The 15,778-nt window shown below is 34.2% G+C and overlaps 1 protein-coding gene across 21 annotated transcripts in view; it reads left to right on the top strand.

Annotated features, from left to right (window-relative positions):
• The window catches only part of Cntln (centlein), a 254,984-nt gene that overhangs the window by 122,878 nt on the left and 116,328 nt on the right, over positions 1 to 15,778 (top strand). For 9 of the 21 annotated variants that reach the window (XM_087904885.1, XM_085686218.2, XM_085686217.2 and 6 more), the window contains 3 exons: positions 4,161 to 4,325; positions 5,845 to 5,970; positions 14,617 to 14,738. In XM_087904885.1, coding sequence (XP_087761011.1) covers positions 4,161 to 4,325; positions 5,845 to 5,970; positions 14,617 to 14,738 — 413 coding nt within the window. The remainder of the gene's footprint in view (positions 1 to 4,160; positions 4,326 to 5,844; positions 5,971 to 14,616; positions 14,739 to 15,778) is intronic. The other 12 variants (XM_085686221.2, XM_085686220.2, XM_085686219.2 and 9 more) reach the window with 3 other exon arrangements.

Below are 15,778 nucleotides of genomic sequence, written 5' to 3'. Positions count from 1 at the left end.
CACACACACACACACACACACACACACACACACACCTATACTTGATTTCAGCAAAATTCTCTTGTAGGAGAAATTTTTGAAAGACCATTTTTCTTTACATTGTATTTTTTCAAAAGGCTACATTGTGTTTGTCAGGGTTGGAATTCATAAATTTCTTGAACAAGTGAGATAATATATATAAGATAGCAAAAACCATGTACTTTAACACTAAAGGTTATTGTATTTAAGGAGTTATTTTTTAAATATAGAATGAAATAAAGCAAACAATTTAATTTATAATCCCTTGTAACTGTTGATAACAGTGAAAGAGCCTGCACTTGTCATGCAATTTTCATTCATCTTCCTCTGTAATGACAGTAGTGTGCACTGTTGGTTTAGATTATGGAAATGGGCTCAATATTTGCATTACATTGTTTGTTTCTTTTTAGTGCTGGAAGGACTCAGGATCTTATATGTCAGACAAGTCCACTATCATTGCTTTAGATATACAGACCGTGGCTTCTCTTTGATCATGCCTCTGTCATTCTCTTCTTCTCAAGTGGACTGTCATTGCTCTAGATACACAGACCTTGGCTTTTTTCCCCCCATAGGATCATGTCTCTGTGACTCTCTTCTCACGTCCACTTTCATTGCTCTAAATACACAGATCTTGGCTTTCTTTGACATAGGCTCATGCCTCTGTGATCCTCTTCCTCTCAAGTGCCACTGTATTTTGCCAATTTATATGATTAACTTTTAAACAATTGACACAACACTGAGAAGTTACTTACTTCTCAGCTTCTATATGTTACATACTATTTTTTAAAACCCAAATTACCTGAAGGATCAATGTGTAAAGACGTTACACAGCGTTTATTTATTAGACACAGGGCCCTGGGTTCAATCCTTACCACCAAAACAAAACAGCAACTGTTTCCAACTGTATGTTTTTATGTACACATCAATTGCTTCTTATCAGATTAACTATGGCCTCAGGTAAACCATGACATTTTTATAATGTAAACTAAAAAATAGCCCAAGACCTTTTATTATAGAGAAATATATTAACAAGATAAAAGTTCTAAGATTTTAAGGATAGTCTTGCATGAAGAAGAGGCTTGTTTGCTTGATTTTGTTATGAATATAAACAGCCCTTAAAGAAGAAAAGGGTGCATGATGATACATAAGGACATTTTTCCATCTTTTCCATCATATATTTGCTATGTGTATGCAAATAATCACATTTATATTCAATATTTTTAAGTTTGCAAAGAGTAGGTCAAGAAACAGTCCTGTAAAATTACTATATCATAATATAGTAATCTAATAAATTCTTTTTCACCTAGGTAGTCAAGATCCCCGTTTGTTGTTGTCACAAACCTTATTGATAGTATCTGATTACTGTGGTTTGCTATGGTTTATCTTCCAAAAGGCTAGCCAGGGATTTTCATTGTATACTAGGGTAACATCATATTCAGCAACCTGCTTGTAGAAACATTGTGGTTACAGGTTTTGATCACCATGCCTGAACTTATGCTCAAAGGATGATTATTTTAAGAGAAAAAAGTGAAATATTATGAATGAATCTCTTGTCAAAGTGATGAGAATCAAGAGAAAGTGTCTCATTTAAAGGACATGAAAATATATAATTTGAAAAATGAAGAGTAAAACTACATAGGATGATTAATACAAGTGTCTCTACCTAATGACTTCAAAACCAAGTTCAACCCATTTTACGTGCTTGCATTAACCTCTAGTTGCTTTGTCGATTTGAATTATCATTCTTTTCAAAATTTAATATTTTGCTTGTTGAACTTTGAAAAATGCTTCTTAAATATCTATTTTATTATTAGAAACATCACTAGTATTAATGGAAATAGTATAAGTAAGATATATCAGTGTCAGTATCTGATGTTAGAGCCTTTGAATGTCTTTATAAACATTTGACCTATTTGAAAAGGGATATTAATAATCTTAGTTTATCATATTGTAACTTATGAATGTCTTAAAAACTTACTTAAAGAACCTTGATTTCTTTTTAGATATATTCATAAGCTAAAATTATGTTTCTCCTGTTTATTTTAAAATTTGGGTTGACCTTGAACAATTATTAAAAATTTATTTAACAAATTATAGGCTGTTAATATATTCTTTGTGGCCAGCTCTGGTCATGTATGTAATTCCAGCATATAGGAGGCAGATGCAGGCAGATGTCTGAATTCGAGGCCAGCCTGGTCTACAGAATGAGTTCCAGGACAACTGGGGCTACACAGAGAAACCCTATCACAGAGAGAAAATGTGCATATAATATATATCATATACATTATGTGTATATACGACTATACATAATAGACACATCATATAATGTAGCAATGTATGACATTATGTATATGGTATATGATATATAATATGATATAAGTGCTATGTGTTGTTTATGTTATATATAACATCATCTATATGTATATATCTCTTTTGTAATTTTTGATAGTGACACGGAGAAGAGCAGTATAACTTTTAAATGTGTTTAGCTTGTCAGGCAATGGAAGTATTTGCGGACAGCATATGTTTGATTTTAATAGGAGGAAAAAAATCGAAGAATAAAAAACATTATGCTTAAAATAGAGGGAAGAAAAAAGGGGGAAGTCACTTAGACTATGAAAGAAAAGTGGCTTAAGATTGTCCAAATGAAAATGATATGTGATTTTGACACTACAAGACAAATAACTCCAAAGGATATGTTCATAATATGGTAAATGAACCCTTGGACATTAATCAGGTTATTTAAATGCAAAGATATCCTAAAGAAAAAGCATACGAATAAAAATAGTTCTCTTATCCCCAAACAATTATGTTAGGATTGATGGATTTTTTCCTTATTCTGCTGAAAAGGAAAACAGAAATAGGAACAAAATGGTTCTACCTTTGTTCAGAATGTACATACACATGTAGGCACACACATACCCGTGTGTACATATGTTGGCTTTTATGTTGTCAAAGTTCTTGGTAATATCACTTGGGAAGAATGGGACTGTACATAATTAAAGTTATAAAATATTTTCAGGGTTTCTGAATCCATGTTGATAATACTAACATCCTATGATTTGGGATTTTAATGTGATTAAATAAACAAAAAATGGACTGGAGAGATAGTTCAGTTATTAATATCACTTGTCACTTTTGCAGTACTAGAATTCAGTTCCCAACACCCACATGGTAGTTTATAGCCACCCATGATTAGTGAGCTACAGTCCCAAGGATCAAATGTCCTATTCTAACATCCCTAAGGCTCCTCCATGCATGGGGCACACATAACATTTACTCAGGCACAAACACATACATATAAAATAAATATATAAATCTTTAAAATGGTTAAATCAGTGAAAACACCTTTTTAATAATGATTCTCTAGTCTATCTTTTGTAAAAGAAGTGATAAATTTGAAGAAGTATTTGCACATGGCTTTTTGTGGTCTCAAATCATCCAGTGAAACTGGTAGAAAGCTAGTTTTCATAAACCGGTTTCCTGTGATTCCTATTGTTAAAATTTGGGACTAACCACTAGCAGTTTATGACATATGAACCGATTTCTAAAGGGAACCTTAGTGAATCTATTGCCAAATGTCTGAGAATTCTTGAAATGTGATTATTAATTAATTTGTGATACTACATAGGCTGGCTAGATCTCCATGGTGCTGGGACTTTCCTTCCGCTAGGTTTGCATTCTATACTCTTGTGACTCTCAATGTTCAGATGGTAGAAAGAGTATTCTGTGAGGAAACTCTTGTCTTTAATCATAACTTATAATGATTGATTTATAGATTTATAGATATAGGCATATACTGCGACTCTTCAATTTAAAGGTTGTTCCTGCAAATCTATATGACAACACTATTTATGAAGATATTTGAGTAGATCCTTGGTGTTTTAGCTGAAAATGTCACTATTAAAACGAAGTGATTTAGATAAAGGGAGTTTAGAAGTTTAGGTCTTGGAATCTCTCCCAAGGCCTGTGCATAATAACTGAGCTGGGCTCTAACCTCTTAACGCCTGGAGTTTGCTGTTAAAACTAATTCTTCCAAGAATGATTATGATTTATATGGTGTAATAGAAATGTACTCAGATTTTTAAAATATGTAAAATATAATCGTATGTGGAATTTTACACACAGGCTTTAAATAACAGTTGTCTCAACAGCCATCATTATCAAGCTTGGAAGCATTAATGGTCTCACAGAAGTCTGAAATCGAGTATTTGCAGAAGAAACTGAAAGTGGCAAATGAAAAGTTGTTGGAGTTTAGATCCTCTAACCAGAGTTTCTCAGGGAAGAGCACTGAAGGAAAACGCAAGGTAGAGATGTTTTATCATCTTAGTCGTTTGTCAGGAGGAGGCTGGCAAGGCAAGGGAGAAAGTCACGCATTTCTTTCCGTATATATATTGAAACTATCTCTCATCTGCCTGTTCGTTTATTATAAAATGTAGTTACTTAAATTTATAATTTTAAGTAAAAAGAAATTGTTCATTTTTGTTCCAGTATGCTATGTAAAACACAGGACATATGGAATATAAAACACTAAGATATTTTAGTATTGTTTTATTAGAGAGTCAAAGGCCAGCGATAAAGATAAATCAGCAAAATTTACATGACATTTTAAAAAACTTCTCTACTTCTTTCTTTTTTGGCATTCATTATATATTTAAGTTATGCAGCACAATATGCTGTAGAATGTTTACTGATAGAAAGGTTATGGGTAAGTTGAAGTAGCTTTTTCCTGAAAGCATGGCATTTTAGCCAGTGCTCCTCACACCTGTTACATCAGAAGACCGTTTCCTATGAGCACAGTCTGCTGAGGATGATTGCTTTGGGTTCTTTCCAGTTTCCTTTTTTTTTTTTCCTTAATGATTAGAACAAGCTGCCTTAATGAAGGAAACAATTTAAATAAGACTGATCTGTGTACCCATGGCAGAGTTACTTATGCCTTATACTACTGTTAGTAATTTTCAGAAGCATGGATTTTATTTATTCATTATAATATCACTGTATTTTGTAGTTCTTAGCATTCTGAGGTAGTTTCCAAGCCTCATTTAAATGAAAGGAAGCATTCATAAGATTAAAAACAATTATAGGACCAAATTTGGTTGCTTGCTGTATTATTGAAGTTTGAGAATATGCTATTTTTATTGCCAAAGCCAAGGAAAAGACGAACAGGTGTATTTTAAACATTTCCTTTTTCTTTTCTGTAAGGACATACATAAAAGGGGAACACTGCTGCCCAGCTTTATAGCCGTTTTCCTGCATTCTGTCTCCAGATTGGTATATGGAGCTACATAATATAAACACACATTCTTGTCTCTAGTTGGCCACATTACAGTTAATGACCATATGGTCATTATGGTATAAGATCTACTGTCTGTTGTATTTATATTCCTCAAGCATATTGTTCCTTCAACTTCACAGTGTGTTAAACTATTTCAAAGGGGAAAAAATCCTTTCCCTCTTGTTTCTGGTTGTCCTATCAAGTGTAACCTTGGACCCTTATAGAGCAATTAGACCAGCCTCTATCCCCTCCTTTGTAATGAGGTTTCTTGCATTTCTGAGTCTATAACCCTTTAGTCTTCCCTAATGGGACATCATTATTCTGAAAGAAACAATGTAAATGTAAATGAATATTCTCATTAACGAGTCACAGAGAAACCTTTAGCTGCAGCACTGTGGTAATTCCGCTTGTTATTTCTCGGGTATTCCATGCAGGACTTTTTTTTTTATAATTCATTATTAGTATTCAAAATTACTTGTTCTTTAATTTTGCATGTCTTTCATAATCCAGTGTTTCAGCCAGTTCAACCATGTCCTTGCTTTATTCTCAAGGAACCACCTGTGAAACGCTCAAGGTCTTTGTCCCCAAAGAGCTCTTTCATGGGCTCAGAGGAGCTAAGGAAGCTGAAGAAAGCTGAAAGAAAGATTGAAAACTTAGAGAAGACATTACAGCTAAAGGTGAACATTAAATCATTTTAATTAAAACCATGCAAAGATCAATATAAACAGAACAAGGATGCAGTTCACATGTTTTTCCTTTCTGAATGTAATTATTACGTAAAAACAGTCTTTAAAACAGATTTCTTAGGATTATAAAGTAGTAAAAATATTTACTCCATGAAAATGAAATACATATTCATTAATTTCAAATAAAATTGGGAATAAATTTCTTATGTATTTTCTACACAAAAACACAACTCCGTAGATAAGAGAAAAATAATTTCCTGTTGTTTATATATGATAGACGTTTTGGTTAAATATCATAGTCACTTTGCTCAGATCACTGTATTAGTTACTTTTCTTGTTTTTATATAGAGGAAACAATGAACATTGAATGGTAGTTGGTCTGGACCTCCATCCATGGGATAGTGGTGCCACTTTGATTCAGGGTAGAGCTTCCCTTCTCAGCTGAACCTCTCTGGACATCTTCTCACAGACATACCAAGAGTCCTGTCTCCTAGGTGACTCTAAATCTAATGAATGTGATAGTAAGTTACTTTTACATGAAAAGCGGATGGAGCTAAGGATGTAGGTCCATGGTAGAGCACTAACCTGATGCCTACATAGCCTTAGGTTCAGTCTACAACCCCTGTGAAAATAAAACAAAGCAAAACAAATGCAAATACATAGTAAAAATAGCAAATAAATTTATGTATTGTTTTTTACATTTCAACTAAGTCCATTACAGAACATTTCATGTGGTCTTTAAATTCATCCTCTACTCATTTTAAGAAGCATATATCTTATGGTTTTGTTTTTGAAAGTATGTACTTCCAAGTTAATATTCAGTGAGCTTTGTTTTTGAGAGGACGTTCTTAGTACATATTTAGCTAGTGGTATGTGACTGTGTTGTGTGTCTGTCTGTCTTTCTTGCTCATCTATTTATTTGTTTATTTCATTTTGTGATACTGAGGTAGAACCTGGAGCTTCACACTTGCTAGACAAGTACTTAACCACTGAGCTATATCCCCAGGCCCTGGAGGGCTATAATTTTTCTCGCTGACTTTGATGTGATGGTTTTTCATTCTTCATTCATAGGCATCTGAACTCTTACCCTACTTTAGTATCTGCCATATAGTTAATTGATTCCCCATAGCCTTTCCTTTTGCAATGCTATGTGTTGTACCTGGGGTCTTATGTGTGGCAGGCCTGTGAGCCAACTTGCAGTCCTAACTGCTCTATTCTTTTTTATGTAGTATATAGTTATTCTTAGGGAGATATTTTTTGTCTAGTTTATGTTGTTCCTAGAACAAAATTGGTTTTGAGATACAGTTATGTATACATTATAAATAATATTTTTCTGCCATTTCTCCACTGTTACGTTTATTCATAGTTAAACTATTGTTCTAGAACAAACAAAAATGATCATATTTTCTTTCTACTATAAAGAAAAGCTAGATTATCTCTTCCAGCATTATAGTTTCATTTACACAGAATGCAGAAAAATTATAGAGTTACTTGTCTATTTGTTTCCACAATAGTAATTAATTGACATTTTAATTAGCCAGCTTGTATTATTCACTCATTATGCAACTTGCTAAGACATGGTGGGTGAGTTGCTTGCCCTCTAGGACCTTGTCTTTAGCTAAGAATGTGGGAATACAGACCAGTTGGTAAAGTGCTTGCCAAGGAGAAACATAGTCCTTGGTTTAATCCCAGCCCTAGATAAAACTGGACTCTAGAGCACAGCTGCCATCTCAGTGGCCAGGAGGAAGAGGCAAGAGATAATTGTCTATGGTGTGTTGAGTAAAAATGCAGGAATGAGCATAAAACATAGGTATCTAGCCCCATTTTTCTTTTGTATGTTTCATATACCAAGGCTTCTATCGGCTTTATCCTGAATTCTTCAGAATCAGTATAACATATGTATATGTATACATATACATGCATCACACACACATACACATATATACATACACAGGTATATGTAGGTATATACATGTGTGTGCATGCATTGTATATGTATATATTTGTTATTTATATTAAATTGTGGTTGACTCACACAGTTACAGAATTTGAGAAATTGTAGATCTGTAGTTAGGAACTGGAGGTGTAAGCATGTCAACGGTATAGTTCTATTCTGAGCCCTAAGACTATAGAACTAAGACTCATTGTGTAAGTTCATGTCTAAGGCTGAGTTTGAGCCCAAAGACACAGGAAGCCAGTGTCTCGGCTCAGATATAGTCAAGCAAAGAGAAAAAAAATATTTTTTTATTTTAACGGAGATTTTCAACAGATTGAGGAATATTGTCTAATTTAATCAGTATATGCTTTTGCTAATAACACAATACCAGAGATTTGTACCTAACACAGAAAAGTGGTTTCTCTAGGATACCAGTTCCTGCATGTGGAGAGTCATGAGGCTCGGTATACAACAGTGAGAGACAGGAAGTGCTCTCCCTCTTCCTACTACCCGTTTTAAGGTCTTCACAGAAGAAAAGCTGGTCTAATCTCACTTGTCTCACATAGGCCAGACTCACCCTAATTCCTGCCTTCTTAATATCTCCCAGTGGGGGTTAAGTTTTTCACAGGAGGCTTGGATGATGCAGCTCAAGTGGTAAAATTCAGGCTCTGTTTTCTGTTACCAGCACCACAATTAGTAACAGTAATGGTGATGATAATAAATGTGTTTGCTTTTCTAAAGCTGCTGTAAGGCAGCACCACAAGCTGAGTGACTTAGCACAATGGAAATGCATTATCTTGAGGTTCTGCTAGCTAGGCCAGCCAAATAGCAAGGCATCAGCCTGACAAGTTCCTCTGATTGCTGAGTGTTTGTTCTTTTACTCCCCATTTCTCATTACTTAGGTATTCCTTACCCTATAGGTGGCATTCCTCCTTTGTCTTCACATTGTCTTCCTATATGTCTTTCTCCCTGTATCTCTATTTTACCTTTATAGAAGGTAGGGTGTTTTGAATAGGAATGACCCCATAGACTCATATGTTTGAATATTGGGCCATAGGAAATATCACTATTAGAAGGTGTAGCCATGCTGGAGTAGGTATGACCATTTTGGAGCAAGTGTGTCACTGTGGAGGTGGGCTTTGAGGTCTCGTATGCTCACGTTATGCCCAATGTGGCATACATACTCCTTCTGTTACCTCCAGACTAAGATGTAGAACTTCCACCTTCTTCTCCAGCACCATGTCTGCCTGTATGCTGCCTTGCTTCCCACCATGATAATGCAATAAACCTTTGCATGTAAGAGTTCTCCCTCATTAAATGTTTTTGTTTATAAGAGTTGCAATGGTCATGGTGTCTCTTCACAGCAATAGAAAGCCTAAGTCAGAAGGATATTAGATTAGGACCTACTTAATGACCTCATTTTTATTTGATTACTTTTGTATAAATCTTATCTCCAGAAAGATTATATTCTAACATATGAGAATTAGTACACAACATGTTTATTTATTGTTGTTGTTGTTGTTTTTCTGAGAATGGAAGAAAGGTGATCTGTATAAGTATTTGGATTTTAAAATATTTTGTTCTGAATTCTTGCTTTTTAGACTGTTACCATTAATATTTGTTGAATTTTTGTTATGACCTTGGTCTTCTATGGAATACTTTGCCAGAAGTTAATGAGAGTAGGGTGGGGAAAAATGGTCCAGGTTTAAATTGTTATTGTAAGCCAAGTATTGAAAGATTTGTTTTTCATACAATGTGCATTATAAATCCATAGACATATATAGACACATTTCTCATATATACGTGGTTATGTCTCATATATTCATGTTTCCACAAATGTTGTTCTATGGAAGATTTCATAGACCAAAGACAAAGGCTATGGTCTCCAGGGAGCTGTAGGGTACCAAGTTAATTACCCATTAACTTCATCTTTAGCTCACGTAATATGTGTGTGTATATACACACACTTGGAAAGTATTAAAATGATACTTTATTGAAATCTGTATATTATTCATATTAAATTCTGTTATTAATTTTGTACAAATATTGATATATTTTGCTCTTCTTACTTTTGTACTATAGTTGTATTTACTTTGAAGATGATGAAAGATGTCAAAAGAAATATGCATAGGATATTAGGTCACACTCTTGGATAGCCAAGGATACTCTTTAGGGTGTTAAAGATAGCCTGAGGGAAATTGTAATTAGGATATCAGACCAACAATATTCCAAAATCTGTACTCACTGAAGTTATAAGTCCCTCAGCCTCTGCAGACAGCATCTTTCCAAGACTTCATCACTCCACAGTTCATTATTGAGGGGCATCAAGTCAGGAATCTGAAGTAAAATCCATGGAGGACAGTTATATGCTGGCTAGCTTTCTGGCTTAATTTACAGGCTCTCACGCAGGTAGCTTTATTTGGTAGTTAAGGCAGCCTGTCTATGAATGGTGCCACCCACAGTGGGCTGTACCTTATGTCAGGTAAGAATCAAGATAATCTTCCATAGACTTGTCAACAGGCCATATCTGACCTAGGCAATTCTTCATTCAATTTTTTCTCAAATGATTCTAAACTGTGTCAAGTTGACTAATAGTGCTGACTTGGACATACAGTTTATGTGTATTTTTTCATAGCCCTGCTATACAGGAAATTTATACATTTTGATAAAATTAAGTATCCCTATGCAATCCATGAAGATTCATTAACTTTTTATATACAACAGGTTGTCATAGAAAGAAGAGAGTGAACATAGGTTTGGAAGGGGAACATGGAGCTGTGGATCTGGTAGTAGTTAGAAAAGGGAAATCGGAGGCAAATATGATTGAAATAACTTGAATACCTTGTGTGCATGAATTGAAAGGTTAATGAGCTGAAAGCCTCAGGTGGGCAGAGGAACTCTGAATGGGAAAGTTGAAGCTAGGGATAAAGATCAACATACCAACCGTTGTAGCTGTGTAGGACTTTGAGACTGCAGGGGAACTGACCTGAAGATGGACTCTTTCCCACTTTATTAACATCCCACCCCCACCCATGTTCATGTGTACTCTCTCCTCTCTGCTTCAGAGACTGGCGTTCTCTCTTGCTGAGATTAAAAGACAATCTGCTTCTGCTGGGAGCAGTTCACTTATTTCTATGTCATTGTCATCAATATTCATCTAACAAACATGAAATTCTCAAAGAATCAAGATAAGAAGAAAAAAATAATGTTTTGTTAACTTTTATAAATGTGTGTTCTTGTTCCCTGAAGACTGAACCACTGCTTTTTGATCAGAGTTTGTGCTCCTAATTCACATTGTCTTAACTAAATCAGCAGAGTAGATCAAGAATCACTTCTGTTCTTCTGAAGTAAAAAATAATAAATATGCAAAATCATGGAGAAAAGCCACTTGTTAGCATTTTGCTTAGTTCTGGTTCCTAATCTTTCAGGGTTTCTAGCCATTTCAGAAAAAAAAACATAGAAAGTATTTAGTAAATGTTTTATAGAATGATCCAATGAATGGATCTGATTCAATGGCTACTCTTAGAATATTTGTGTGTCTTTTAGGAATACTTAGTAGTTAATAACATGAATTGTATCATTTCTTACACGTGATTTTGTTGTGTGACTTGTGGTGGCTATATTCCTCTGATAAAATTCTGTTGTTTTTGTTTTCACTGTAATACATGAATAGAAGTTAAAGAATTAGGTTTCAGTGCAGAGGCTGTATATGTGAGGTTGTAAAGAGTCTTTGTTTATTCGTTTTCACAGTTTCTTTTGAGGTAATCACCTTTTGACAAACTAGCTTATACCTGTTCTAAAGTATTGAATGAGGGAAAAGTGCGATGTGCCCTATATTTACATTTTAGTACCATTTTAACTCTGTTTCTGCAGACACAGCACCTGTGAGTGAAAGTGTGCTTAGGTATTCTCATTAGCTATATAGATTTATAAATAATCTTTGGTTTGAATTCATTTTCTGATAGCTTAAATTTTAAGAACTTTATAAGGAATTGCATAAACACTGGAGTATTATACATCAGCAAAAAGACAAGTAAAATTAAAACAAAGGTCATGGTTCTCCTGTAATCACTTCTTATCCTATAGAGCTGTGGACTCTAGTTATAATAGAAAAAACCATAATTTTTCAAAAATTAATTGTACAATAAATATTTGGGGGATATATTTGATCTCATGAAGACTAATTACAGCAAGTTATTATAGAAGGATTTTACATAGTTTAGCTATAAACTTATTTTTGAAAAGTATTTTGACCTTAATGTCTTATAAACATTTATTACAATTAAATTGCTTAATTAAAAAATTTCTAACATAGCTTGTTAAAATTCATAATAAGGTAACTGGTATTTAATTTGTTTAGTAAATATAGTATGAAAATTTAAGTTTTAATTCATTCTTTATTCCCTACAAGAGTTATAAATAGCTTTTATTTTAAATATCAAGAAACTGGATTTTTATTCAAATCACCACATGAAGAGTCTTTAGACTCAGGAATGAAGAAAATATACAAGTCTCAAAAAGCTTGGAAGGTTACAAATTTTACACAGTTCTACAACAGCAAATACCTACCTTTCCTTCAGCAGTTTGTACAGAGGTCTTCACCCATACCAGAGTGGACTTTTTGGTGGTGAAATTCCCTTGGAGTCACCCATGCTCCTGTGATTAAAACCAATAAATTCACTGTTTCACATAGCTGAACTTGGAGTATGATCATTTCTGAGACTTGTCACAGGTTTCTTTTCTGTGATGAATAGACATTTGTTGATGTATCCTAAGGAAAAGTCTTAACATAGTCTGTGGTCCTACTCTGAGAAACAAAAATCAGGGGGGTTTTTTTGGTTTGTTTGTTTTTGTTTTTGTTTTTTTGGTAAATTGGCATCTTCTAAGAAAAAAAAGATGAAGAAATGGTACACATTCAATTTAAATGTGTGTCACAAAGTTAAAATAAATATTTTAAAATTTTAGTAGCTATTTTGGGTAATAAAGTATGCTTCTTTTTTAACAAGTTTGCAGCTTTGGTTTGAAATATTCTGAAAGTCTTTATTAGATAATGATTTTTCTGAACAGTCCAGCCATGCAGTGCTGCTTTCATCCTTTTATTCTTTATGAAAAATTTTCACTTCCCTCTGCTATAAACATGGCATGCCCATGACTCCAATAGTTATGATAGCTGTTTAAGGGAATTCTACTAGAAGAAGAAGAAAAACAGAGTAAACGGTATCAGTACTCATGAGACAGAATTGGAGTAAAATTATGCAAACTGTAAATATTATCTTCCAACATCGATGAGCAAGAAATGGCCAAGGAAATAGTGAATTCTAAAAACTAAGGCCATCACTGTTAATACTTGGAGAAAGTATGATAACAGATGCTCAGTCTTATTGTGTGTGTCTCTGGGGAAGGGCTGCTGTCAGGCTTCTTCCTGTAAGCCTTTGTTTTCTAGTCTGTGTTTTGTAGAAAAAGAAGTTGAATTTAGTTGTGTTTGCAATATTATGTAACTAATAGAAAAATCTCTCAGAATGGAATTCAAGTGAGTTCCATATGCCTACTCATTTTGCATCGCTTTCAGCTAGAGAGTACCTGTTTCCCCAAGCAAATAACCACAGAAGTTTATCATATAGGAATAGTGTGCTTTTAAAGATTCATACTCTTTATTTTATGAGTATGAGTGTTTTGTCTGAATGTGTGTGTGTGTGCGTGTGTGCATGTGTGTATGTCTGTCTGTCTGTTGTCTGTCTGCTTGCCTGTATGTGTGTATGTACATATCATGTGTCTGGTGCCCACGAAGGCTAGATGAAGATATTAGATCTCGTTGAACTTGAGTTGCAGATGGTTGTGAGCTACCATGTGGGTGTAAGTACTCTGAACTACTGAGCCACCTCTGCAGTGTCTGATTGCTTTTATAAATTTTCATTTGTAGTTCCCTTGGTGCACAAAAGCTCAGGAGGTTACTTGTTTTAGTTGGAGAAACACAGTTCATAAATAGTACAGTAACATAAATACATTTTCCAAGGTCCAGGAGATTGGACTGTGTAACATGGTTGTATCTAATAAATAGTTCTCTCATTTGCTATACACTTTAACGTGGTTGGCTGGTATAATTTAATCTATGTGTTGATGTCACAAGTAAATGCTTTGATTTTTATTTTAACTTTTTCAAAACCAGTATGGTTATTTCTCACCTTTCCAGTATTCATGGTAGCATCCAAATGTTAAATTACACTGTTTGTAGCACATGTCCATCCTTTTTCTTCCTCCTGTGAAATCCTGTGCATTATTACTTGTGAATTATGGTTCCATGGTCTTAAGAATTGCTCCTACTGTGACTAATTTCCTTATATCTTTAATAAAATAATTTTCACTTAGTATGAACAATCCTTGTGTTGTTGATAGAAAAAGTGTTTCTGAAATAAATTTTTGAATATTTGATTGTCTATGAACTAATAGCAAGAAAAAAATGAAACTAATTTGACATATTAAATTTGACACTATGTAAGGTACACAAAAATGCAGTGAATTGGTTGAGTTGATCAAACCTGTTCTCTGCCTATAGGAAAAATGGTTTTGGCTGGAATAAGTATTATAAATGTACTCATGGTTACACATAGTGTTCCCTCAAATTTTGTCTCTAGATGAGTAATTTTTGAAGCATTATATCAATAGTATTTCATTCTAATACACTTGCTTTTTGTATTCTATAGAGCCAAGAAAATGATGAGCTAAGAGATGCCCACGAAAAACGCAAGGAAAGGCTACAGATGTTACACACCAGCTACAGAGCAGTAAAAGAGCAGTTAAAACAGTGGGAAGAAGACAGTGGCGTGTGAGTTACACAGCTCGTAAAGCCGTTCCCTAAATATTAGATGGAGTGGAGAGTGTTATATAGGTGTTTTAATGGCTTTTGTTTGGTTTTAGAGAAATTATTTGGTAGTCAAATCTTTACTGTGAATATTTTTGTGGAGATCATAACAAATGAAAACAACAAAATGTGCTAGCTGTAACTATAGATTTTCCTATCATTTACAGATGTCATTGGCAGAAGGTGATTATGAGCAATGTATGTCTTTACTATCAATAGACTAGCTTAATAAAAGTCTATAACTCAAAGTAAAACCAGTTAATATTCATATTATTGAAGAACTGCTTTTAAATAAATAAAATATTGGTGTTAAAATTTTATAACCCCCCAAAGTATTTACATTTTAATGGAAAGACAGTAGAAATATGAAACCGACATGTATAGTTAACCACCTTAAAACTATTTCAACCTAGTCTGCAGTTTGAAGATCTTTACTATCCATCAGTTTTTTAACTTCAGCTTATCTGAATGAATTGGCAGTCTCAGTTCAATTGCTCTGAACAGGTGTTCAGATCTTGGTTAGTTGTAAGTTGCTCCCTTGTTAACAGTATCAACAGAGGGCAAAGGACTGAATGAGCATAGAAAATCTACTTCCCTCCCACTTTGAGATGGATCCTTTAGGGCACTGTTGATGATACACATTGGTCTGTTCTGTAGAGAAGTAGTTTCTAAATTGGCCAGTACAGCACTTTTAAAAACTAAAAGCGAAGTTTGCTTTATGTACCGAAAATGAAGCTATAAAGGGCATTTGGCCTCACTTGTAGATAATTGTCACATCTAATCTCTTTTCCGTTGATGAATGGGAAATGTTTCACCTTGCATTTTAGTGAAGCAGTGATAAAGCGGCTTTGTCTAGCTTTAACCTCAGCTCACCCAGCTTGCAGTGATACCTACAAGAGTGCAATCTGCCTTCTGACATAGTCACTATTAATAACTTGTCTGTGATAAGGCATCTTTACCACATGCAGATTGGATGTCAGCAAATTCTAGATGAATCAATTGCT

This window comes from Myodes glareolus, chromosome 3, assembly GCF_982192425.1.
Source record: "Myodes glareolus chromosome 3, mMyoGla1.1, whole genome shotgun sequence".
Lineage (NCBI taxonomy): Eukaryota > Metazoa > Chordata > Mammalia > Rodentia > Cricetidae > Myodes > Myodes glareolus.
Note: the sequence above shows the minus strand (reverse complement) of the source record. Positions and strands in the feature narration are given on the sequence as shown.